At 35.7% G+C, this 26,810-nt stretch overlaps 2 protein-coding genes across 5 annotated transcripts in view; one reads left to right on the top strand and one right to left on the bottom strand.

Annotated features, from left to right (window-relative positions):
* LOC140148529 (uncharacterized) overlaps positions 1-6,588 on the bottom strand; it is a 34,142-nt gene extending 27,554 nt beyond the window's left edge. Inside the window, exon 1 of the mRNA XM_072170521.1 lies at positions 6,435-6,588. The gene's annotated coding sequence lies outside the window, so the exon portion shown is untranslated. The remainder of the gene's footprint in view (positions 1-6,434) is intronic.
* Positions 6,589-6,627: 39 nt separating this feature from the next.
* On the top strand, positions 6,628-25,502 carry LOC140148528 (BBSome complex member BBS2-like). Of its 4 annotated transcripts, none has more exons than XM_072170519.1 (18): positions 6,628-6,646; positions 9,852-10,015; positions 10,690-10,911; positions 12,077-12,202; positions 13,029-13,169; positions 13,897-14,001; positions 15,047-15,133; positions 16,228-16,363; positions 17,017-17,156; positions 17,870-17,992; positions 18,555-18,652; positions 19,911-20,018; positions 20,825-20,951; positions 22,170-22,298; positions 23,052-23,189; positions 23,755-23,867; positions 24,748-24,896; positions 25,383-25,502. In XM_072170519.1, the coding sequence occupies exons 2-18, from the start codon at positions 9,899-9,901 to the stop codon at positions 25,481-25,483; spliced, it is 2,160 nt and encodes a 719-aa protein (XP_072026620.1). In that variant the 5' UTR covers positions 6,628-6,646; positions 9,852-9,898; the 3' UTR covers positions 25,484-25,502. The 4 variants fall into 4 exon arrangements, with proteins under 4 accessions (XP_072026620.1, XP_072026618.1, XP_072026619.1 ...); XM_072170517.1 differs by lacking the exon at positions 6,628-6,646 and adding an exon at positions 6,932-7,096; XM_072170518.1 differs by lacking the exon at positions 6,628-6,646 and adding an exon at positions 6,932-7,096 and having other exon boundaries at positions 9,855-10,015.
* The last annotated feature ends 1,308 nt before the right edge of the window (positions 25,503-26,810 follow it).

Below are 26,810 nucleotides of genomic sequence, written 5' to 3' on the forward strand. Positions count from 1 at the left end.
GAGCAATTCTGTTTCGAGCGTTTTACTCAAAACATTTTATATTTCAAGAAAAAGATAAAAGAATTAAATTTTATGAACATCAGAAACCCTTGAAGGGAGCACACCACTAAATCAATGCGCCATTTGTGCAACCCTACTGAGTTCGTAAAATACAGAAAGTTTTTGAGGTATAATGGGCTGCTCTTTGGACTAATAATCAGAAAGAGTAGCTTAATGATAGCTTAAATAAAAGTGTAAAGCCTGTGCATGAATTTGAATCACTAAAAAAGTCGCATTTTTATAATTATCGAGAAAATAGAAAAAAAAAAAAAAAAATGGGCAGAAACGGGTTTACAGTCATGAGAGCATGTCAAAAACAGTGAGGGCGCTGTTTAGCGGCTCCTACCGGGAAAACGAGACGGAAGACTACCCATACATTGAAACATATGTTAAACTTTCATCGATTTGCAATCGACTGGTTATCCTTAAATTTCTCAGAATGTGCCGAAAAGGCCTCAAAACGAGCAAATAAAACTGGTGTTTTTACACGTATTTCAATGGGACAATTATTTAGTGGTGTGCGCCCTAAAAACAAAATGAGAGTGTCACTTTTGTCCAAAAAATTTCGAATTTTGGCCTTGAGCAGCGACAATCAGAGGTAAGAAAAACACAGTATGACGCAGCTTGAAATATAGAATCACTATATCAATTTTGAAGTTTGTACTTCAAAGCACAAGTCTAAACGAGGTGAAATGGTTCTAAAACAAATTGATTTCGCTGTATCTTTTTATCGCTAAACTATACAATTTTGCAGCAGCAAAAAAGAAAAATAGCAAATATCTCAATTTTCTGCTATCGAAATAAAAATTTAAATAGCACCTGCATATATAAGAGGGTTTATAGAAATAATGTAGGTCAGAATTTTGTCTATGAAATCGTGCACGGAATTGTTATTACTGGTTACAAAACGACATACAAGTGGAGGCCATTTTACTTCAAATTCGGCAAACATGTAAGCTTATTAAAACAAATCGAGACAAGCAATATCAAGAATGAATATGCACATTCTTTTATTGACTTGTTTGTAATGTGCTTCGTAGTTCCCAACAAAATCGCCACTTCCACTGAGAAATTATGGCCGTGTTTCCAAAAATCTTGATGCTCTGGATATTGAAAAAAAATTGAAATGTTTGAAAAGTACATTTCTTTTTGAGCCAAGTGGAAAATTCAAGCATAATAATAACCCTTACACTTTCAGCTTTTAGACGTAGTTTATGCGTTTTTCTCTCTCGATATTTATTTCCAGAAATAGATAATTTTAAAGGGGGCTACATGCAGTCTCATTCTGGATCGATCATTACAAAGTTTAGTATAACCTTAATATGAAAATTGATACTTTGTTTTCATGTCATACTCTATTAATGATATCAAAATGCATTCAAATTCAATGCATTTTGAAATCATTAAGGCAAAATAAAAAAATAAACATGTTTCACGCCCCTCCCGCTTCCTTTTTTGAGGTTTCCTCAAATATATTTTTATTTTTTGAAATTCAGTTATAACTTTTCAAAAAATAAGTCTAGGAAGTTGGAATGCTTTCTATAGCCTTGTTAAGATACAAGAAACATTTTAGGAAGGTTTTGTGATCATTGGAGGGGGTGTAACTCTCAGAACAACAAATAAAAAAGGGCCTCCTTCTTTTTCCAGGCATTATTGTATGTACGCTAAAACAGCTCTAAGAATGGATATTTACACCAATTTTGAGACAAAAAATAGAAAATAAAAAGCCGGACGTGAAACATGTTTTATTTTTTACTTGGCCTAATAGAGTATGACATGAATACAAATTATCAATTTTCATATTTAAAATACAAAATATCTTGAAATTTTTTTAATTTTTTTTTTAGGTCAACCATGAATGATCCTAGCATTCAGGTCTAGGTCCAGGGACACTCCAAAACCTAGTATAATCCCACCCCCCAATTGTGAAAAATGTTCACCTAAATAACGGGTGGGACTATACTCGGACCAATACGGTACTCGGTTCGTTTTGTGGGGTTCATTATCGAACCCCAATGGTTTTAGCTTGTATTTATATTATTTATTAACATCTAATAGGCCTATTTGTTTGTGATATTTCTAGCGTTGTAAAATTTCAAAATAATCCCATTCAATTACACGGTTGACGATGGAAATTTACTGAATTTAGAGAATGCACTGCGCGTACCACCTGGTTTAACATTTGTAGTACAAGGCTTGAATAAACTTGAATCAAACCTGTGTACACTTGAATTAAAAGTATAAATGCACTTCACTTATTCAGGGATTGATACCATTACTACCGGGTAATCAAATCATACATCCACTGGTAATTTAGATAAACATGACAGTTCAAGTATCAGATACTGATTCGAGTATAGTCCCACCCCGCTTTTTGGGTGAACATTTTTCAAAATTGGGGGTGGGACTATACTCAATTTCAAAAAAGTTTTAAGTTATTTATTTTTTCGGTTTTGTAGTGTCCTTCATAGACCTAGACCTAAATGCTAGGATCATTCATGGTTGACCTAAAAAAAAAAATTGAATTTTGCACAAAGTTTTGTGTTTTTATTTGTGCATGTCATTCTCTATTAATGATATCAAAATGCATTCAAATTCAATGCATTTTGGTATCATTAATAGAGTATGACATGAAAACAATGTATCATCAATTTTTATATTAAAAACACAAAACTTCGTGCAAAATTCAAATTTTTTTTTAGGTCAACCATGAATGATCCTAGCATTTAGGTCCAGGGACACTACAAAACCGAAAAAATAAATGACTTAAAAAAAAAAAATAAAATTGGGGGGTGGGACTTTACTCGAAGGTGTGACTCGCGTCAGTTCGGTATATGTAAAACCTTACCATATATGTAAATCATAAATGTACGAATGATGTACATGAATATCATGGAACTAGACAAAATAATACATTGCACATACTCGGTAAGCAAGTTCGCTCATGCAGTGGCGGCACCAGGAATTTTTTCGTTGGGGCAAAGTGAATTTCAGGGGAAAATCAACAAATTTTGCCCAATATTGCTGCAAAAAGTGGAAATTTACGTAATTTTTTTTTTGCATGCAAAAGTGGGGTGAGGCAAACTGGGGAAAGAAAAATATTGGGGGGAGAATGCCTCCCGTGTCCCTCTGTAGCCACTGACTACCTGTCCAAAATACAGGCTAGTCAAAATTACTACAATATTCAGTGTTGTTGATATGAATTTGGAAAAGTTATAGAAGACATGGAAATAATGTTTTTTACCTGCAAGTAAAGTACAAAAATGTTTAATGATGAGCACAAGATATCAAGCAAGGGCTTAGGCAGCCAGCCGTGTAGGGAGTGTTTTACACAGTTTTTGCCCACATGGCCTATACTTTGTACACAAATCTTAAATTTACACACCCAGTTTTTTAAATTTACACACCCAAACCTCCAAATCCTGCCTAAGACCCTGATATCAAGTGAATATCAGATGAAAAGAAAACAGTTACACAAGTTTGTACTGCTTCCCAATTGGTTAGTTGGCAAAATGATGTCAAGGACACTATTGTCAGAGGATGAAGTAAATTAAGATTGATTATGGAGCTCACACACCATAGGTTAAATCAGTGAAGATGAGTTTTGTTATGAGTAATGGAATGTATTGTAAAAAAAATAATAACTTCATTAAAAGGGACTGGGATTAACTGGATGGAGATATAGAGAAGTTTATTATGATTTTGAAGGACAAATTTTAGAAGGGACCCAATTTTCATGGATGTTACAATATTTTTTAACAATATTAAATAAAAAGTTAAAAACAATACATCAAATAATATTATAATATAATATATTATAATATTATAATTAAGGGGTCCCAAAAATACAGGGGGATCATAGAATTTTCAGACCAAAAATAGGGGGTTATAATTTCATTAACACCCAAAATAGGGGGGTTATAGAATTATTAAGTGCTGGTGACTCAAAATTTTCGCACGCTGTATGCATTCTTTAACTTCACAATAGAAATGTGCGTACAATCTATGCGAAATTTTTACGCGTTCCGCACGCCTTCTTTATTATTACGATAAAATTTTTAACACGATCCGTGCACTTTCTTCACTCTTAAGTTTTGGCGCGCTCTGCACCTTAGTTCCGGCAATGAATAAATTGTCTTGAGTCTGTGTAGGTGGAAGGGTGGGGGGGTCATAAAATTTTTGACCCAAAATGGGGTGGGGGGTCATAAAAAAATTGACTCCAGTCACCGACATATGTGGGACCCCCCTTCCGAAGAAAATGCCAGCCCCTAAACAAATTAAACAACATCATGACATGAACATCTTCAACATGATATGATTCAGGGACTGTCTTTTGAGCAGAGCGAGAGGAATCGCTCTCGTTGCTCTCCTTAAATCTGATATAGGAGAGCGATTTTTAACTCTTCCTCTCCCTAGGCCTATATAGCTATACATGTAGTCTATATGTATACCTCATACTCGTGTCATCAGGCACTAGCTGTGAGGTTCAGCGTGTTCTGTGTTAAGGTTATACAATGGATTTTTCAAGGCTTGATATTCCAGAGGGGCGTAAGTTAATAATAGAAACAGCCATGCAGAAAAAAATGAAATCAAGCGTACTTGGTGTATCAATCTACATGCACAATGACCACGAACCTATGAAACTGTGGCATGTGAGTCATCCTATGTTGCAGGGATAGGGCGGGGGCAACCATGATACGGGCTGCCGGGGTGGGGGAGGGGAGCCGGTTTTCTGCAATTTTCCTATGGTATTTTCTAAGGTTGGCATTTTGGCGGGTAAACGGGTACCGCCGAGATTACATTACCCGGTAGGAAATACCTCCCGGTACCAAATTTTTTTTTTAAAGTTTTATATTTTTTCGGTTTTGTAGTGTCCCTGGACCTAGACCTTATTGCTATATGAATACAAAGTATCGATTTTCATATATTAAAAATACAAAAAATCTTGAAATTTTTTAATTTTTTAATTTTTTTTTGTTGGTCAACCATGAATGATCCTGGCATTTTTTTGTTTTTGCAATTTCGGGTACCCGGTTACCCGCCCGAAAAATGCGGCGAGTACCCGGGTACAAAATTACCCGAAAATGCCAGGCCTAGTATTTTCTAAATTTTCTAGATGTCGTGAAATAAATCAATGCTGCTATATGCTATAGTCTGTGTTATGCACTTTCAGTTTCCCATGCGTTTGAATGGGAATTATTTTGCCTACTCGCCACAAGTTTAGGGAGCACATTTCTTCAATATTTTGACAAGTTGACATCAAATGTTCTATTCTATATTGTTTGGCAATAATGTCTTTTGCCAATAGTACGTCCAAAGTTGTAATTTCGTGTTTTTGAAATGAACAAGAAAGAAGACAGAAAATAATAGAATTGGACCTCACAGGGACTCGAACCCGTACTAGTCGTCCAGCTCAAAACGCAAAGTCGGATGCATATCGATGACGAAAATACTTGTTTTTTGCAAAAGTAGCTTCAATTTGGAATGAAAATCAAATGGTAGCGTAATCCATGGGAATGGCTGTGTACATGTACACATAATTAAGGCTCATCATCATGGAAGAGCTATTTAATTTTAAGGGAAGACGAGGTATTGTTGGTCGAAGCAACCTAAAAATCGATTTTCATTAATATCTAGATCAATATATTTATATTGAAAATTAACACCTTGATGTTTTGCAAAAGTTCATTCTACAAATCGTATACTCTGCAATGCAAACTTGCTTAATTTATTGTTGTTAGTTATGTACGTTTTACAAAAGTGTTGTTGTTTCAGCCCTCTCCACAACGTAACTCAAGAACTGCAGCACCTATGAAAGTATATCTGTGATATTTTAATTCTTCTACACGCTCGCTATGAATTGAGCAATGCAGTTTTTGACAAAGCTCACTACCATTCGTAAGATGCTGTGAACTACCAAATTAGACTGCGGAACTCAGTCCTCAATGATAGTCAGTCACTTATCTTTTGGTCGTTATATGACTATCATTTGAGGACTGAGTTCTTACCATACATTTTCGGAGGTGCAGTTTCAGACAATAGCTTGGGATTATTGGGGCAGAGGTTATCTTTTGAATTCTTTCATGACCACTGAAGCATAGTCACGCCTGTCAAGCAAGGACACTCGGCGTGAATTGAAAGACCATGTCACTCGCCACAAAAGAATGTCAAAGGTCATACGACACCAATTTGGTGTCTTTCCGCGCCTCGAAATATGATGCTTAAAGTCTATGTCTGCTACCAAATCACAACAGTTTAAAATAATTATAAATTAATAACCTTAAAAAAAAATTAAATGCTCTCCTGCAAAGACAGTCCCTGGACCTGGTGATTGTGAAATTGATATATATTTTTTTCAACTTATATAACAGTCATGTAAATCTACAATAACTTACAATTTGTACAGCAGTCAGCAGAAGAAAGAGAGAAGAGCTTCTTGCACAAATTCTAGTGCATGTGTACGTGACAGAAATGGACTTGATTTATTTTGATACTTCATTCAATGCATGAATGTCAAGGTCGTTCAAAAAGGACTTTCACCTCTTAATCAATTAGTACAGTTATTACTACCGCCCAGTTGATGTACTTAAAACAAATTTGTAGCCAGGTGAGTTTCTTAAATTTTAATTTAATGTTGACAAAATAGAATTAATTCTCATATAAATATGATTATATATTTTATAAATATGCAGAATGCTTTATGAACAATAATTATACTATCTTATTAAATATATTATATAATTATATGTATTTTTATATTATTCTAATAAATTACATTGACAGCATGATGCTATTTTAAAAACTCAAGGCTGACATATTAGTTATTTTGATACTGTAGACTAACTGAAAGCACATGGTTTTTATGATTAGCGTAATGTCAGCCTTTTAAAAAATAAATGTAAATAGTTTATTGGAGCAAATTTTTCCACAGCAACACGACGCTAGGGTTTTCAATAATATTGAAATATTCCGTTTATTTTTATGACTTTCTATGGAGTATGCATGTTGAAAAAAAAGTTAATTTTGCACAGCTACAGGTGCGACGGGATTGAGCAAGGTAGGTATAATAAAAAAATAATGATTACTCACTCACTCTGGTGTGGTGAGCTGACAATAATGACATGGCTCATATATGGGCTGAGGAAGCTTAAAACATAAAAATTAGGACAAAAAAAGGGCCGGCATACCATAATATTTTGCAGTAAACCTTTGACGAGCGTGACTACCGTGATGTTGCAGATTCGGAGCTTACAACGCGTACGGCGCACAGTTCATTCATAAATTTCCACTCGGCAACAACAGCAGATCGCCTCAGCAGCCACACAAACGAACTACCCCCATTCACGCTATTCTGTCGGTTGGACATCCGGGCATGAACCGGCTGACAATAGCACTGGAGTGAAAACAACATTCGTATTCACTGAACTCTGGAGTGTATCACAAGCTATCACACTATCATGACTATTTAGGTAACCCAGGCAAACCTAGTCACGATTATGCACTTTCAGTTTCCCACGCGTTTGAACGGGAATTGGATTGCGTACTTTTTCGATGTCTAGTGAGCAAATTTTTTCATTATTTTGAGAAAATGATGTCAAATTTTCTATTTTATATTGTTTGGTAATAATGTCTTATGCCAATAGTATGTTTAAAGTTGTAATTTTGTGTTTTTGATCGCAAAGATCGGATATTTTCGCTCCTTCGATTCAATTCTGAACCCTTCAAGGGTGCCGATTTCGCAGAACTTTGACGATAATTTTGCCTTTTGGACACTTAAATGCTTTCGATCCTTAATTTTGTTTCAACCGAGTCTTAAATTATCAAGCACAATACAGTTGGTACCACATTTATATACATTGATGAAATTTTAAAGATTTTTTTTTCAAGTTTCTAACCGGCGCAAATCGTTAAGTGTGTATTTCCCATTGATATCCAAAATGGCGTAAGCCAGTCCTCAATATACATAGGTACGGTGTATATAGGACTGGCAAGCGAGTCTAGGCAAACCTTAGTTAACACATTTGCTGGTCAGCCAAATTCGCCGACAATGTCAATGCATTTTTACATAGAAATTTAAAACTTGTGCCCAAGAAAGAAACCTACATAAATATGTTTTCTATACTTCACTTGACCCAAATATATGATTTTTATGGTGATAAGTCACCGCACATGGAATTTTAGAGGATTTTGATAGCAGTTCCATTAAAAAAGCTGCTATCGCCATGAGACTAAGATCTAGAAACACCCCGAAATGCCGTTTTGGGGAATTTTGCTAGCTGAATCTTTTTGATGAAAGTCAGTCTTTGACAAGATGTAACTTTGCTACGGAAAGTGCTATGAAAAAAAGGTTTTCAGTTTTGGCTTTGTTTACTCAAGGGCTTTAATTTGATATATAAAATGATGCAGTTTGATGGCAAATTTGAATTCACCTAGCATACCTACACTATTGTGCCAGGTTCGACTCTGCAAATAAAAATATGCGATGAGTTGTTTTCACTCCAATGCATGAATGGATGTGACGTGGCCCCGACCGAGAGAATATGATGATTGATGACGTTAGAAATAAAGGAGGCAGTTAGCACGCCAGGCACCACTAAGCATGCAGAGTGCATAGCATCGGAAACCTCAAATCATGCATGTTCCAGATTATTGTTTATGTGTTATGCCAAAATTCCCAAAAAAAACTAAGGCAAAATTATTGTCAAAGTTCTGTCGAATTCTGCACACTTGCGAAGAAGGGTTCAGAATTCGAATCGGGAATAAAAATATCCGATCTTAAGACTTTGTGATCAAATATGCTCACCAAACATTGGGAAAGTACGCAATCCAATTCCCCTTCAAATGCGTGGGAAGCTGAAAGTGCATATTAATCCTGGCCAGGATAGCCCATGCATGATGCATCATTGCCTGCATGCATTATCATTATAGGGCTGTCAACTCTCACGCATTGGGTCACTTTCTCACGGTTTCACGCCAAGGCAGTATTTAAGTATAATCTCACGCCTAGCCCTAGGTAGTACGCATCTCTGTCAAATTAGTAAAATCTCATGCATCGTGAAAATAATTTATTGTCCTATCCTACCCTACAACCCCCCCCAGTTCTACAAATTTCGAATGTTTGAGGACTTAGTTGTAAAGTTATAGCAAGTGCCATAGGGTGTCTTCAGTATTAATTGTTTTCATTACCGTATAAATGTTGCAAAATATTAATATTGACAATAATTAACAACCTGTTTAATATCTTTAATTTCAATGATGAATGGCTTTTCATCCCAGCTACATACACTTAAGCTGTTGCGATAAATAAATTAAAAATAACATTGACTACATTGAATAGTTCCCGCCCACCAGAGTCTTAGCCAGAAATCAGAAACCACCCGTCCAAGCAGATACCAAAATTTGACCCTCAAATATAAAACAACTTGTCTATCCCCATGGAAGGGTCATTAGGGTCAAATATGTCCTGATTTGGCCTTTACATGTCACTCTGAATTAGTCTCAAGTTTATACAACCTTAAAATCATCTGTTTTAGAGCTATCACATCTGTAAAATCCATTAAATCCACCCGTCTAATAAAACGGTCTACAATTAGATTAGGCCGTCTTAAAGACTGGTGGACGCATGGCTGGCTAAGACCTTGCCGCCCACTCTTGGCCTACCCAGTTCAAAATTCCAGTAATGGGTTACCCGAATAAAAAAAATCAAATAATTCAATCAGGTACCCGAGTACATACATGTAATTACCCATTAAGTGAGAGCCTTATGGTGCATGTACTTATCATATGTTCTTATTTGGATCACTTTTATTCAGAAGTTTCCAACCAGTTTTGACAGTAGTTTGTGGATTCATGTGACACCATGCTTGTACCAATCTTCACCTTGAAACTCAATCATAAGATAAATTCTCGTATGGTAACACTTGGAAAATATGATGGAAAGCATCCCAATCTCACAGCAGCAACGACTGCAGGAAAGGTAATTGCTCTGGATTCATTGCATGGAAATATTTGTTTAAATCTGTATCACACAGAACAGTATCTTAATATGTGATGCGATCAAGCAAAATCAGTCGGAATTCTGAAATATTGATTTTGAGATATAGCCACACAAAGGAAATATTTTCTTTTGTTTCCTCTTGTTTTGGAAACTCTTTTAATTGCTCATATCTTTGAAACTGGTTGTTCAATTTCAATGGGTTTGCTGTAAAATCCAGCTTTGTAAATGCTTTTTACTATCCTATATGACAGGGGTAGCGCTAGGTCGCTTTTTGGGGTCCCGGACCCACCAAAATAGAGTTCGGACCCCTTGTTTTTAAATTTTCTGCAAGTTCGGGGGTCCCTGCAGACCCCCAGTTTTTCAATCTAGCGCTATTGCAGACATACTATTTATGCTGCATTTGTGCAACTCGGACTCACCAAACTCTACTCCGGACCCCCCACATTTTAATTTTCTGCAAGTTCGGGGGTCCCTACGGACACAGGAGTGTTTAGTTCTAGCGCTACCCCTGCTATATGAAACTAAAAATTTAGATGGAAATATGATAATAATTTTCAAATGGAAACTTCAATAATTATGACTATGATTTGCTTGGCAAAAATTTTTATATTAAAAATGCAATGATAAAATTGACTTTTTTTCTTCTCGGCTAGGTATTTGTGCACAATCCACATACACGCATCACTCGTAGTGGACGTGCAACAGAGGTTAGCATCGATTCCGACATCACCCTTCTTGGTATCAATCAAAAAGTGAGTGCCCTATGTGCTGGCTCACTGGATGGTATGGGAGTCAATGACATACTGATGGTTGGAACACAGACAAATATACTTGCCTATGATGTGCAGAACAACACTGATTTATTTTACAAAGATGTAAGTGGATCTATTTGCCTATTCTTAAGGCCATATCATACTAGTGGTCGCAGCGTGCTATTCAAAAATTGCTATAATCAATTTGAGTAAACACTACTAGGATGTTGCTACCAGTTCAGTGCAGCTAGTGACATAGTGACAAACTTGCCTTCAAGTCAACTGCGACACTACGGCATGCTAGTGACTTATCGATCAGAAGTTTTGTCACAAAAAATATCACGTTCCTTGCGATTGCCTAGTATGATATGGGCATTAAGGTAAATTTATAGATATATGTAGAAGATACAATGCCTATATTATTAATTTCAAATGTTCAAAACATTACAAATCAGTGGTGTGTACTTTGCTGTCCAAAAAGTATTTATCCATTTGCTATGACATGTAGTGTTCCCTCTTAAGGATTTTGATGTTGGGTCAATTTTTGCTCAATGAGGCTTGGGCTAAAAATCTCAATAAAATGATAAAACTGGACTGAAATCCTATTTTTCTTGTTCTTCCTGGAAGGCTTTGTGTAGTAAGAAGTCCTGCAACAATTGTGCACCGTACGGCCTTAGCGAGAACACTGCAAGAATCTTCATAGATTGTAATTAGAGTACACACATGCAAGTAACGCCTATTTACAACTTGCGTAATAATTATCTACAATCAACGAAAAAAGTTTTGGAACGCTTGCGTGTAAATAACGGAAAACTCTCACCCCCTCTCCCCGTTCAATGTTGAGAAATGCCAATGTCTTCAGCGGTTTCCCAATGTGTTCCAACATTGATTGATGGGGAGAGGGGAAGGGTAAATCATTGTTGTAGATGTCATGCTAGCTTGTTCCCAGGCAAAATATACGTCATTTCCATGGTCATATGAAGTTCTGCACAGAATTTCGACAGAGTGTACCAAGCGTTCCAAGGACTTTTTTCATAGATTGTAGTCTTCAAGGACAATATCCAACTGACAAACTTTTGGCAAATTTGAGTTGTGACAAATGCTTAAATGATCTATGCAATTGTCAAAAAGTTGTTTGTTTGTTTGTTAGAAAATGTTAGTTTGTTACTGATACATATTAAGTGCAGATGTATAATATCTTGATAACAGGTAATGCCATTGATATGTGAAAATGTATGTTTGTAGTTGTACTGTCAGTCAAACACCAATATCACTTTTATTTTACCAGGCTCCAGATGGAGTTAATGCCATAGTAATGGGTCAGATAGGCAGCATTGATTCTCCACTAGCTATTGTAGGAGGTAACTGTGCTTTACAGGGATATGATATAGAAGGAAATGATCTCTTCTGGACGGTAAGTTAATGGCTCCATCTTATCTAGAAATCAATTGGATTGTAACTTTGAATACATTAAATTCATTGGTGCCATTTCTATTTTGTATTATCAAATGGGCATTGTCAAAACACTAGTGGATATTATGTAACACAATTGAGGAAAATTAATTGTTTCTCAATCAAATTAAATTTTACATACAGCTAAATGAAATATTCAAATTATTATATTTTCAGCAAAGCAGGGAGTGTCGTAACAAATCACCAAAAATTGGCTTGAGTCAAGTCATTTTTTAGCTTAAGTCAAGTCAAGTCACTGTACAACTGAATAGCACTCGAGTCTGTTGTCTCATTTTGCCTCGACTTGCCATGACTTGTTACAACTCTGCAGAAAAGGAAAACCAGATCTTGGGAGTTGCGTGGGAATTAATAACATTGTAGCAGTATCATCACTGGCATGTCTTAATAGTGGATGCAGTCAGTGGTGTACATTTCTTTTTGCCATGGGATGGGAGGGATGGGGTTGGAAAAAAATTCTTGGAAGTATAGTGAATCCAGCACCTTTTGGTGACAGAAAAAGTTAAAGGTACAAATGCGCGCACAAAAAAATTTGCCATATAGAAGCTAAACTGGTGAAATATGGTGCACAAGGAGAATAAATTTGTGCGAAGCGCACAAAAATTGGCACTTTTGGGGCTAAAATGGCCAAATATGAGGTTAATTTGGTCAGAAACCCATATACAGGCATCAACATTGGGGGGACAATTGTATGGACCATTCCCCGGAATCCTGTTATTTTAAACAATGGTTTGTGGGTATTCTGACATTGTATTTGTTTTACTCATTAGGTGACTGGTGATAATGTGTGCTCATTAGCCCTGTGTGATTTCAACAGTGATGGCAAGAATGAACTCATCGTTGGCTCAGAAGATTTTGATATCAGGGTATTCCAAGATGATGAAATCATTGCTGAAATGACGGAGACTGAGGTATGCCATTTTAACATTTCTTAGGTATAGTCTGTATACCTTCCTTGAGTTTTTAGATATTATTTATATTGTATCTCTAAATGTAATGATGAGAAGTATATAAAAGTATACATTTTCAGAAAGGAAATGACACAAGGAATCCAACTAGCATATTCAGATTCCTGCAAAATGAGCAGTTTTTGAAAAAATCTCAAAATTTGATTTACTTTACTAACTCGAGGAAGGTATGCAGACAATAGCCAGCCCAAATCCATGCATAATTCAGCATCTGAAAGTTTCATAGCTTTTACCTTGGATCTCTTTGCTAAGAGATTATGCTCATGAAATATGAAAAGAAAGCAAAACTTTGGGTTTATTTTGTTTTATTCAAATAAAATCTTTGATATTTGTGACATATATTTACAGCATGCTTATTTGTAGGTACTGCATTCTTGATTTGATGTAATACATATGAGCTGTGACTATATATGACTAGATTTCGCGGTTCTTGGATAGGGCGGTTCTCGTGATAGGCCTATCTCTACCCAACACCCGTTACCCCAGACCTTTTAAGAAACTACTATAAATATACCTCTCAATGATATTTAATTCATTGTAATCTTTCATAAGTTATGTATGATTAAGCTGTATTTATAAGATAAATTGTTGATTATTAGCATGTAAATAACTATTGAATCCAATAATTACGTATAAGTTTAATTTGTCAAATGTGTGTGATTATTTTCAGGCTATAACATCATTGTGTACTATGAACAACAGTAGATTTGGGTATGCTTTGGCTAATGGAACAGTTGGCGTATATGACAAGAGTGCAAGATACTGGAGAATTAAGGTATGGTAATACAAAATCTCTCAATGTAAATCTCAATACCGTAGTTCTGTGGTCTATTCTGTCCGCTAGTCCTAAGATTCGCTATTGCCTAGGTTTGCTAGTCGAAAATAAGGATTTACTAGTCTGAAAAAAAGGGTTTGCACGTTCAGAAAATAAAAGGGGTCGCTAATGCGAAAGTTAGGGTTAGGGTCAGAGTCACGGTTAGAGTCAGAGGTAGGTTTAGGGTTAGGGTGCTAGTGAACTTTTCAGACTAGCAACCCCATTTTATTTTTCGGACTATCAAACTTTTGGACTAGTGTGCCGTAGTACTAGATTTTTAGCTCAAGAAGATTTTATGATAATGCACCAATTTAGTGCATACATTTTTATCATAAAACCTTGGTAAGAATTGTATAAATTTCAGTGTTGTTACATGTTCTAAAAGGAATTTGTACATTTTGACATTAAAGCATATTGAAAACCTCCAATTTAACCCAGAAGATTTGATACTTTGTCATTGAGTCATTTTTAAGACATGTATAAATCAATCAATTCATCTTTACATTGTATTAGTATGATGTTAGGGGTTGTTGGATGATGGTACTAATACAAAGAAACTGGTCAATAACAGTGTTGGAATTAAGCATTTTTTTATGCGTAGCAAAATTTGCTTTCATTACTTTTCTCTTGGTACATTCACATACTTCAGTGTGTAAGTCTATGGTATAAAAATGCTACTCAACTCCAAAATTGTGTAGCAAAATGATAAAATTGTACCAGCTATTTCCAACGCTGGTCAATAACCATTAAATCTGTGATAATTCAGTGATATTTTACATGTTTTGGAAATTAAGTGATGAGTAACAACACTAAAATCACTGTTTCCTTGTGGGAGAGAGACTAAGTGCCGTGACTCCATGAGTGTTGGGTGGCACCAACTGCCACTGCCAACCAGTAGTTACAACCCTGCGTTTGATTTTATCATCAGTGATCATAACAAAACCAATTGGATGACTGTGATGTGGCTGCTCAATAATTTATCATTGAAATGTTTATTATTTTTCAGTCCAAGAATCAGGCTGTTAGTGTGCTGAGTTTTGATCTAGACAATGATGGTGTACCTGAGTTGATTACTGGATGGAGTAATGGCAAGGTAAGCCATACAAACGGGATGGAAATTCATCTGTTTGGTTGTGATCAAATTTAAACAACAATCCTAATGTTAAAATGTTATATAACCAAAGCATTTAAAAATATATTCTATTAAGGGCTGGGGTATGAACGTTTGGGCAGTATTTTGTTGTGGGACATGAGAGCACATCAGATATATCGAATTCCATTCTGAATACAAAGAAAGTCCTTCTGATATCAAATAATTTTAATTTTTTGAAATTTGTGATATAAAACACATTTGATAGCAAATGATTAAAATTGAAATTTTTGAAATTCAACAGTCCTCAAAGTAAACTTTATAAATCTAATGACATGTACTTAAAGTTTATGTAGCGGGGATGAAAAGCTGATGATCAATTGAAAATTTTGACCTTTCATATTGAAGATATGGATTCCCTCCTTCCCCCCAAATCAATATGAAAGGTTAACATTTTCAATTGATCATCAGCTTTTCATCCCAGCTACATACACTTTAAGTCCATATCATTAGATTTAGAAAGTTTACTTCGAGGACTGTTAAATATCAAAAATTTTTAAAATATCAAATTTCAATAATTTGTCATAAAATTTTGACATTCCTCATATTCAGAATACAATTCGATGTGTCTGGTGTACTCTCATCTCCCACAAAAAATATGTGAAAACATTGCTAAACGTTAAGCTATCAATACATTGTTACCAGCTTTACAGAAAATCGAAGACTAAGGTTTAAAACACACCCACACATGATAATATTATTCTAATACAGGAGGCATTAGAAAGGTGCAGCTTTTCTCGTTGTGGATTCTGATGGAACTGAAGAATAACATTTTGATGTCTGCATAATTTCTTGATATCAAAACATAAATTGAAAGGATTCAATTATCATACTTTATGTAACACTTTAGGAATTTTATTGATTTTTTTCTAAAAGTATATGATTTTTGAGCTACCAGGAAAAAAGTACAGTATTTAAAAAAACTTTGTGATGCATAAACATTTTGTTTATTTCTGTCTTGTCAAAGGATAACCAAATATTTTGCTTCAATATTGCAATTTGCATTAAATTTCCATTTGCATTATTTCATGTTAAAGGTTGATGCCAGAAGTGATCGGACAGGTGAAGTGGTATTCAAAGACAACATGTCAGCAGCTGTAGCTGGTATTGTGACAGGAGATTATAGGATGGATGGTAACACTGAACTCATATGTTGCTCTGTAGAAGGAGAAGGTAAGGGCCTACAACTGGACCTTGTGGAATACACTAAATCTGTCATGTACAAAATAGGCACCTTTGAATTAAAATTTAATCAACTGGTTGCATTATTTGTATATGTCACACAACTTTATAATTTGTATTGATTTATCATAACAGCTTTACTTTAGCTGATTAAGTTTATGTTGGATAATTGTATCAGAGACAAATGACCATTTTGAGGACATCAATTGGCAAGTGGCGTCGCCGGCCAGGTCTTACTATAGCCCTAAAGGGCTGTGTGGAAGAAACAGCTCAATTTTTATGCCATAGATAATTTATTATGATTTATTAAGAGTCACATTTTTGTATCATTCCATGTACCTCTCACAGAACAATCACACCAATTTTATTTCAACACATGTCAATTCACCTCAAAATAATTAAACATGGACACAAAATTTACACATCAAACAAAATTAATAATACAATATGAATATGATATTATCAAACACATTTAGATACATGTTTTATTAACTTAAATTGAAAGATGACTGCTCGATAATTTATTAAGGTAAAAAAAAAGCGTCAACAAAATGGTGTCACGCTTGTTATCCTCCAACTAGCGCAGGAGTGTCTTGGGCCTGATTGTTTCATCTGATAATTTGTGTAAATACTTTTCATTACAGTGAAAGGATACTTGCCAGCAAGTGATGAGGTCAAGGGTAATCTGATGGATACCAATGTAGAACAGGAGGCGATTAGAGACCTCAGTCAACGTAAACAAAATCTAATTCTGGAACTCAAAAATTATGAAGAAAATGCCAAGGTATAGTTACAAGAACAATCTGCAGAGGAAGCAGATTCATACAAGAGGGTCAAAAACTACGAAAGTCAATGAGAATCCGAAATTTGATTATCACAAAGATTCTCGTAAACAGATTTGCATGAACATTTTTAGTTTATTTGCAAGAATCAAATGATTCCTCCAAATTTAGTCTGCAAGAATCAAGATTGATTGTATAAATTTCATATCGTATAAGTGGTGATGCCCTTGTTTACCCAGTGGTGTATTACATGTGCAATAAATTTATTTTAGACAAGAGGTTTGAGTTCAGTTAAATTTGGATTTTATATCAGTATTGGGCTATTCCAGTTGAAATCCATATACCTCCTCCCCCCTGGAAAACATGCCCTGCAAATGGGGTCAGCTGAATTTGAAATCTATACCCCCTGTATGGTATATTAAGGTCATGTCTTCCGGTATAGGGGATGTATCGATTTCTACTGGAATAACCCATTTGTACTATATGGTCTGTTCTCAAGTAGATGGAATTATTTTGGACTAAGCTTAGAGATATATATTCAAAAAGAAAGGCTAGATGGTTGGTTGAAGCTGCACAGGTGTAAATGCATGTTGGTTGATGGGCATGTTTTGTTGTTATGGAAACAGACAAGAAAATATACTTAAATACCATTGGCGTTATGTTTTCACTCTGATTATAGTGTGATGCTAATTGTTGGGTGTTTGGTTAATTTCAGGCAGCGCAGTCAGAGAGACCTTCAGGATTAGGCAATCTGGACAAAGCTCAGATGGGAATCATACCAGCAAATACACAACTCCAAACTACCCTAATGGTAAACCCTGGTAGTGAAGGTAAACCAGTAAGTATGAAATGATATGTACAAGCTTAATATATTTATTTGTTTTTATTCATTGTAAATCACTTTAAATCTTGTGTATTATTATTATTATTATGGACAATATTAAAGCTTAAATGGAAACCAGTATAATACTATCTGATTCAAGAGCTGTAGCTTACCTGCAAACCAGTGGTGGGTAATTTTGGGGTTTGTAAGGTAACATTTCAAAAGTAATTGCCCAAATGATGGTTAACAAGTTTAGACAAGTGTTAGTAGTCCAAATGTTCAGACTGATCATTTAAATTAATAACAACCCCAACTTGTGAGTATCCAAAAAAGTAAGGTAGGATCCTATCAGATCCTATCCTATTCCCTAAAACAATGTTATTTTTGCTGGCACATGTTTGCCTTTATTGTTTATTTTTGATATCATGTTACTGTCATTGTTAGGGGAAAACTGAGGATGCAGTTGGTACTGTGAAAGTGCTCCTGGTAAGCGATCACATTTTTAGTAGTGATGAAGTTAAACAATTCTTCTAATTTTAATCATTTTTTATGAAAACGTCTATGTGTTTCATTACAGCCCCATGTAGAAATCAATGTGAGCACCAGCAATGACACCGTATTGAAATCTGTACTGATATTTGCAGAGGGAATCTTTGAAGGAGAGAGTCATGTTGTGTAAGTTTGTACAAGATAATGTTACTACCATGAGATTTCTAGATAAATTACAATGTAATGAAATCTTTTGAACAGGTTTAATGCAAAACATTGCTTGATATTTATTTTTGTGCATCAGGGCCTAAAATAATTCTTTTTATTATGTGGACTATTTTGAACAGATTCTATTAAAACAGCCTTTGTGTGTACTAAGTTTTGCCATGGGCAAATTGCCCTTAGCTTTGTATATTTTGAGTCTGGTGTGTAGGGGTGGGTGTCTATGTGTTTACCGACAAACGAGGACACGCACATAACATTTCACATTTAAACCGTGGACCACTCTGCAAAGGATGACAGTCCTTGGTTTCGGAGGTCTGCAAACGACCACAATTGCATGTATAATGCATTTGCAAGATATATGTATACCGTCCGCAGTGTGCTAGGTAAAATTGCATCTCATACACATAACACAAAAAAATTGCGAAAAGCATCCACGGTTTATCAATTGAATGTGGTTTCCAGGGGTGTGAGAGTTCAACTTTTAAGCTGATTTCAGCTTTTTTATTGCAAACATTTATGTGTTTTCTTTTATTTTCAGACCATATTTCACATTTCACCCTGATTTTACACTGTTTTTCAGCTTTTTTAGTAATTTTCCTCTTTTTTTTTTGTCTGAGGCCTCTCACACGGTTTCAGACGTCTGTATTTGCATACCCCTAAACTGTGTCCACGTTTGGAGCCGAACACCCGTAGGGGGATGTCTGTGTGTGTGGGGGTGTATCAGTGTAGTGTATGAATGTGGTCTTATTGCTAATGCCTGTGGAGTCAAATATGGTTTTGGAAGGAGATTTTTTTCCTTGTGGAGACACAAAGCAATGCTCCATATAGGAAAATGCACCACATGGCATTAGAAATTACAATAGCAATAATTTTAAGGTCTGTTGGGGTCCACCGTGTTAAGTTTTTAGTGTTTTCATGGAGTGTAGTCCCATTGGGTATGCCCTGTGGAGCCAATTATGGGTTCAGGTACAACCTTATGGAGATAATTTTGATCCATAAGAAAAAAAAATGGAAAATATTCACAAGTGTGTGATTTCCATAAGGAAGAGTGTGTGTGTGTACATTCAGGCTCAGCTGTCATTTGAAATACTTTTTTCCAGTTTTATAGCAATTTTCAAATTTATGAGCAGCTGATTTTGCTGTTTTCATCAGTTGATGGAATGTTTCATGGAAGAAGTTTTATTTTGACACTTGCTGTTTCGTGTCTTTTCTTTCCCAGGCACCCAAGTCAAGCCAATCTAGCAAACACACTCAGTGTACCGATAGTACCACCCAAAGATGTGCCAGTAGATCTTCATATTAAAGCATTTGTAGGATATAAAGCAAGGTATTATGTTATTTCAAATGGTTATGTAATGATCTTTTATAATTGATTGTTCTCAAATCATGTTGAAGCAATTTACCGTAACAACGTTTATTGAATGCAACATGTATGTTACATTAATTACTAATCATCATTGGGCATTATAACCTCCTTTGTACTTTTGGCTCTTGAACAAGTTTGAAACAAAACTGAAAAGAGGTTACATAAGTGGTTTTGCTTTAAACATGTTCAGTGACCAATGACACATCATAGGATGTTTTACCTGTCCAACAACCTAATGCAGAATCACCCCATTTTGAATGAAGTTAACAAGATATACATGTATGTATTAAACTAATTGAAATGTTTATGAGTAATCTGTTATTGATAGTCCAATATTTCAATTCATGGAATTCAAGTTTTCCGCCAGTTCTTAAGTTTCATAACATTTGGTCATTGAGTACAGAATATTGGTGAAGGCAGCCAAATTAGCAGTTAGTAAAGATATGTATGCTACCATTTTGCTGGCTTCACTAAAACACAACTTGGTCACCGGTACCCTTAGTTATCACGTACATCGGTATTCACCAACTGATATTCATCTAGGTATTAGCATGTTATGGTGATTCCCATGTTTTTGCCAAGTTTGCGATACATGTATGTGCGCCATGTAATGCTGGCAACGATATGTTTCGATTGCTGCACCAAATGTTAGGGATTTCATAGGGATTATGAGCCAGCAATTTTCAGAACCCTGATTTGGTATACAAAATGTTTGTTGTGTTTGCCTTCATGTAATTGCATTTACTCCTTTCTTGTTTTGTTTACAGTGCCCAGTTTCATGTATTTGAGCTGACAAGACAGTTACCCAGGTTCTCCATGTATCTACCGTGTACTGATCAAGTTCCTGAACCAAAGAGTAGTGTAATATTCACTGTCAATGAGAGAGTACAAAGGGTAAGAGATATTTGTACATCCATATAAAAAGGATGCACTTGTTGGCTGTTACATGTGTCTGTTTTTTACATAATAGTTAGAAATAAATACAGGACTCATCTCAAATGGAGGTCACTTCAAATCATCCTCAAGTCGCATGGTTTAGAAAGGAATGCTCTCTGTATGCTAAACCATGTGACTTGGGGATGATTTGAAGTGACCTCTACATGAGATGTGTGTGTTATAGTAAAACGTGACACAGGTAGCAGCCGACAAGGGCATCTATTTGATATGGATATGCACATATAAGGATAGATTTAAAAGTCAGTCTGGTGAAATTCAAAACAATCTCATCATTATCGCCATCCTTCGGCTGCGGAGCAGGCAACCGCAAGATTTCTCCATGCGCAGTAATCATGGGGAAGTGCAACTTTTGTGCTTGATTCATGCTGTCATTGTTCCCTAGTACACCCCGACTGTAGGTTAAATAGGTGGTGTGTGTGCATCCAGGTCTCCTTTTTACCATAACAAAGCTAGCACATGCAAATATCAAACACAGAAGCAAAACAAACTGAATAAGAAATTTAAAGAAATGTTGGATTGAGACAAGATTCCAACACAAGTCAACATCATATAAATGACAGCAAGTGAGCATGGTGACTATACAGGGATCAAGTCTTGGATATTCATATCCCTAGACTAATAATTTATGTACTGAGATCATAGACTGCTGCCCTCATTCGTCAACCTTCTGGATTGACGACTGAGAAAACTATGTGGAAAAAAAGTGGCAGACTTTTGCAACCAGATTCTGGTTGCACATGAATATTAAGCAGGTTGCAAACTTTCACTGAGACTGCGCAGTTGTGTCCAAGACCGAGTTTGCTGTTTTTAGAACTTTAGAGCATGATCGTGTCACAACGGCGCAGTACACACGGCACGGTACACGGGCGCCGCTAGTCAGTCGCGCTATGGCGCATTAACCAAAGTCACAAGAGAATATTTTCATGAGTCCCCCACAATATGAACTGTAAGATAATCAGTCGTCACTACGAAGCATAACACAGTACATGCGCAGTGTAGACGACTGATTGGAATTAGTCTACTGAGATCATAGGTCCACTGGGGAAATCTGTATTAACTTCAGATTAGCTCCTCCATTGTCACTTCTACAATTTTACATGTGCAGATTATAACATAATGATGGAATTGCATTTTATTCTTTATTTGTTGTCTTAGGTGGTAATGTGGATCAACCAAAATTTCTTACTAGCTGAGGATGTTGAATGTGAAGGCGCCCTCAATGTTGGCTTTATGTCATTACGAGGCTCTGGACCTGTGTTTATACAGATGACAACGGGTGGGCAGGTAAGGTCTTTGTCATGTCTATTAATTGTGCAAATGACATTTGACAAAAAAGGTTTCATTTAAACTACACATTTAGTGCATCTAATGGTGCATTTGGATGTTGCCCATACTTACTGAAAACTGATAGGTTTAATACAGCTTGTAATCCCATTCCATGTCCAATGTTGAGGTCATTATAGAAAATAAGATACCAATAACCTGGGTTTTAGTCTGTATTCATAACCTCATTAATAAACGTGATGCTTGCTATCTCACAATTGACCGCAAAATTCGTAATTGTTCAAAAGTAAATATTGGTAAACTCTGTGAGCGCTGTATTGTGCGTGGAACAAACTGCGCGCGCTGGCTGTCGTATTTAAATTGCGGGATACCATATTTGCACAGATTGTGATACGCACTTGTGTTTTTTTGTACAGTGATTGAATGTACAGTGTTATGATTGAGGTTAATAACTTTGCATCAGTAATATGTTGGGCATTGAAACATTTTGCTTTGGACCTCGGAATATCGGGATATTTCTCGGTTCCAAAGGCAAAATGTTTAGATATTTCACAATGCCCTCCAAATAACCGATGCATAGTTATTAACCTCTAATTAACAACCCAGCAACTTATCCAATTCACTCATGCTAGCATGCTGCACACAAGTTATGTTTTGTTAAATGTATTCAAAACAAATCATACCGACACATACAAATATTTGGTCTGGTTTGTTGAAGAGAAATTAATGTTTACATTTCATAAATGTTTTCAGGTTACAATCAAGACAGATGACATGGATCTTGCTGGTGACATCATTCAGGCTCTGGCATCATTCCTTGGTTTAGAAGAATTACAAGTTACTGCAGATTTCCCTATGCATATGGAGGAGCTCAAGAATGTTCTTACCAAAGTAAGTATGGATGCCCATATTAAATGCCTATAAAAATGGTTATTGTTCTATTTGTCATATAGTTAGTGACTGTTTTAAGCATATATCTAGAAATATTGAAAATAGTATTTTTTCTCATTAAGTGATTAGAATAAAAGCATTTGTTGAGTTTGGATATTTATTTGAATAGCAAAAGGGCTTTGAATTAATTATGAACTTAACATAAGGAGAAAATTTTTGTTAATTAAGGCAAAAACAAGGTTTGTCTGTGGTCAACTGCAAATGTTCATAAAATTGTGCAGAAACATATCCAGCAAAATCATCACAAGGTCCAAAAATAATTAAAGAATTTAAAAATTCAGGGGGAAAAATTAAAAAAACCAATGTATACCATATTGCATTGCTAATCTCCCATGAGGCCAGAGACAAACCTTGGCCCTAAGTTGCCAATTTTTACTATCACTATCATCTTAGTCAATGTCATTGCTTGAATGAAGTAAAAAGAAATGTTATATTTAGGTATTTAATATACAGTTTTAGCCTTTTCTTTACAAACAGCTTACATTACTTGTAAATTTGTTTTTAGGTTGATGATTTCAATGCAGTGCGTATGAAGCTAACAGCAGAAATGGCTGACCATTCCAACCTCATTCGTAGTCTTGTAGTCAGAGCAGAAGATGCTAGACTTATGGGAGATATGTAAGTAGACTCAATGATGTAAAAAAAAATCTTTATCCTTTGCACTAAATTCTTATTGAACTCAAACCATTACTGAAAATTTAATCGTAACTCTGAAACAAATATGTGATGGGATCAAACAAAATCAGTCGCAACTCCGAAATATTGATTTTGAGATATAGCCAAACAAAGGAAAATATTTCCTTTTGTTTCCTGTTGTTTTGAAAACTTTTTAATTGCTCATATCTTTGGAACTAGTTGTTCAATTTCAATGGGGTTTTCCGCAAAATGCCGTTTTATAAATGCTTTTTACTATCCTATAAGAAACTGAAAATTTATCATTTCCAAGTTCCGACTGATTTTGCTTGATCGCATCACATATGTTGAGGACATTCAACACTTGCGCCTTAACACTTCCTACAAATAGCCCACATCTGTGGGTTTCCCTTCACTGTACATCCAAGATGCCGCAGTGGCATGAGAATGATATTAAATTATCCACAATGCAAGTTTTATCTATTGAACATGAGTGACTTTTCTATTCATTGTAGAAGTAATGTACGGCTACCATATCAATAGATGAGTAAAAGTTTTGACTATATCGCCCTGCACTACAATGTTCATGCGGTACCTATGCATTGAACCATATCATGCTGATCACTCACACCTGTAAGATTAGTACCTTTGAAAAGAGCGGTATTGTATTCAATCTATGATTGCAGACATAACACAGGTGATGAGTGCAACCTGCTTGTAGTGCAGGGCGATATAGTCAAAAATTGTATTCATCTGTTGCTATGGTAGATAATCCGATTTATTACGTCACTTCTACAGCGAATGTTACATATCAGAAATTAACTTTTAATAATATGAAATGTAAAATCTGTATTTTTTTATCCAGGAGAAATATGCGTCGGGGGTACATGGAATTATATGATCTGAATCGTGACCTTATCAATGGGTACAAGATTCGCTGTACTAATCACCAAGAACTTTTGAGCTGTTTGAAGTTGGTCAACCAGACCATACAGAAAGCGGGACAGTTACGAGGTGAGTGTTGCAGAAGTATTGATGGAATTTATCTGTGTTCTAGTAATTACAGAAGTTCAGGTTTGATGTACTTTGCGTAATATGAGACTGGTGCATACTGCATACTTATGTGAATTTACGCTAGCGTAAGTTTGGACTTTATTGATGTGTACAGTAACAAGAACTAAATAATGTTTGCCATTATAGGTAGCACAAAAGTATATGGGGGCATTGGGGCAGTGTATGAGCATGGGTTGTCAGGGGCAAGGTCATTCAACAAAGGCCTGTGGAATATTATCTGATGAGATCGAACCATCTTCATTATGCTTACACCACAGCTTTTTTGCAAAAATCAGATTATCTTATATTATGAGTATCATCTTCATTTTTGCAGTGTTAAATGGAATTTAACCCTTATGGTATGAAATTATGAAAATATTTGGTTTTGATTTATTCTGAACTAAGTAACGTAATACCTTTTTTTTTTTTGTTCTTTCCTCCTTACAGTTGGCAAGCACAAAACACATGTGGTATCATCATGCCGAGAAGCAATCAAGACTAGTAACATAAATTCTCTGCTGAAAATTATCAAAACAGGATCATCATAACAAACAAACAAACAAATAACAGTTGTTAAATCTTTCTTTTTGACTGAACAAGGTTACTTTGAATATACTGGTTCATGATGGTGTTATTAACCCTAACACCCAAAAATACCACGATGAAAAATTCTGCGCATGCATGAATCCCAGGGTCTGCGATGACGCAATCACCCTAAGCGTTATATGCTAACGGAATTGCTGGCCGGGCAGCGATAACTCGTGTAGCTACCGGTCCGTGATCGTGTGGTTGGCATGCGGGGGGTCAAAGGTTCGAATTCCGGGGTGCCAAGTGAAAAATTCTTCTTCTTTTCTCCTTTTTCGTATCTTCTTTGACTTCCGATATCAAAAAGCATGACTGGTTTGTCATGCTTGGGTTACTTGACTATAGTCTATATATATCTACCTCAAGTCTCACCGGCACTAGCTTTGAAGTTCAAAAAAAAAAAAAAAAAAAAGCGCAGTGATTTATAGTGCGCTACGCACAGGCACAACGCCTAGAGCGTTGATCCACAAGCCTCAGCACACTTTACAGGCAGCGTGTGCTGCATTGGCTTAGTATTGTTTCTTGCATGTACATAACCGCCACTTTGATTGCGCACGTAAAAGTGTGTACACGCACTATAATGCTAAGCTAACACAGAACTCGCTGAACTTCAAAGCTAGTGCTTGTGACTCGAGGTAGATATATTTGACCCATTCTGACAAAACCAGGAACAAGTCGCATTTTTGACATTTCATGATTTGAATAAAAATGTAAGCACAGGACAATAAGCTTCAAAATGATACCAAAATTATTTACATAGCATCAATACTTTTATATACATTATACAAGATACGGATAATTTTGTAAATGATACCTTGATATTTTTGCCGGACTGCTAATCTCAGTAATAGGCTAATTAGTTTCCTGCTTTACACAGGATTGAATAGGGATTATCATAGTTCAACTGTCAATTATTGATTAAATAAGGATTTGAAAGTCCACTCAGTCCCAAGGTCAAATACCATAAAATTAAGAATTCCAAAATTTGACGTATTTTATGGTAATGTCATCTTTAAAGGACTATAACTCAAAAACATGCCTGGCGACTTGTTCCGGGTTTTGTTGGAGCTGGTCACGTATAGACTATAAAAGTTTTATATCTACTTGGCCTTAAATGTCATGTACAAAAGACCTTGCTTAAATTGATGCACTCACATTTCCGTATTCACTAAAATACCAAAATAGAAAAAGACATGATCTTGGCAGAAGTTGTATTATATCTGCGTTTGGGGTTGTCAAACTAGAGTTAGAAAATGGCTGTTGCGATTTGGTGACTTTAAGCTTCTTTAG

This window comes from Amphiura filiformis, chromosome 3 (assembly GCF_039555335.1).
Source record: "Amphiura filiformis chromosome 3, Afil_fr2py, whole genome shotgun sequence".
Taxonomy (NCBI): Eukaryota; Metazoa; Echinodermata; class Ophiuroidea; order Amphilepidida; family Amphiuridae; genus Amphiura; species Amphiura filiformis.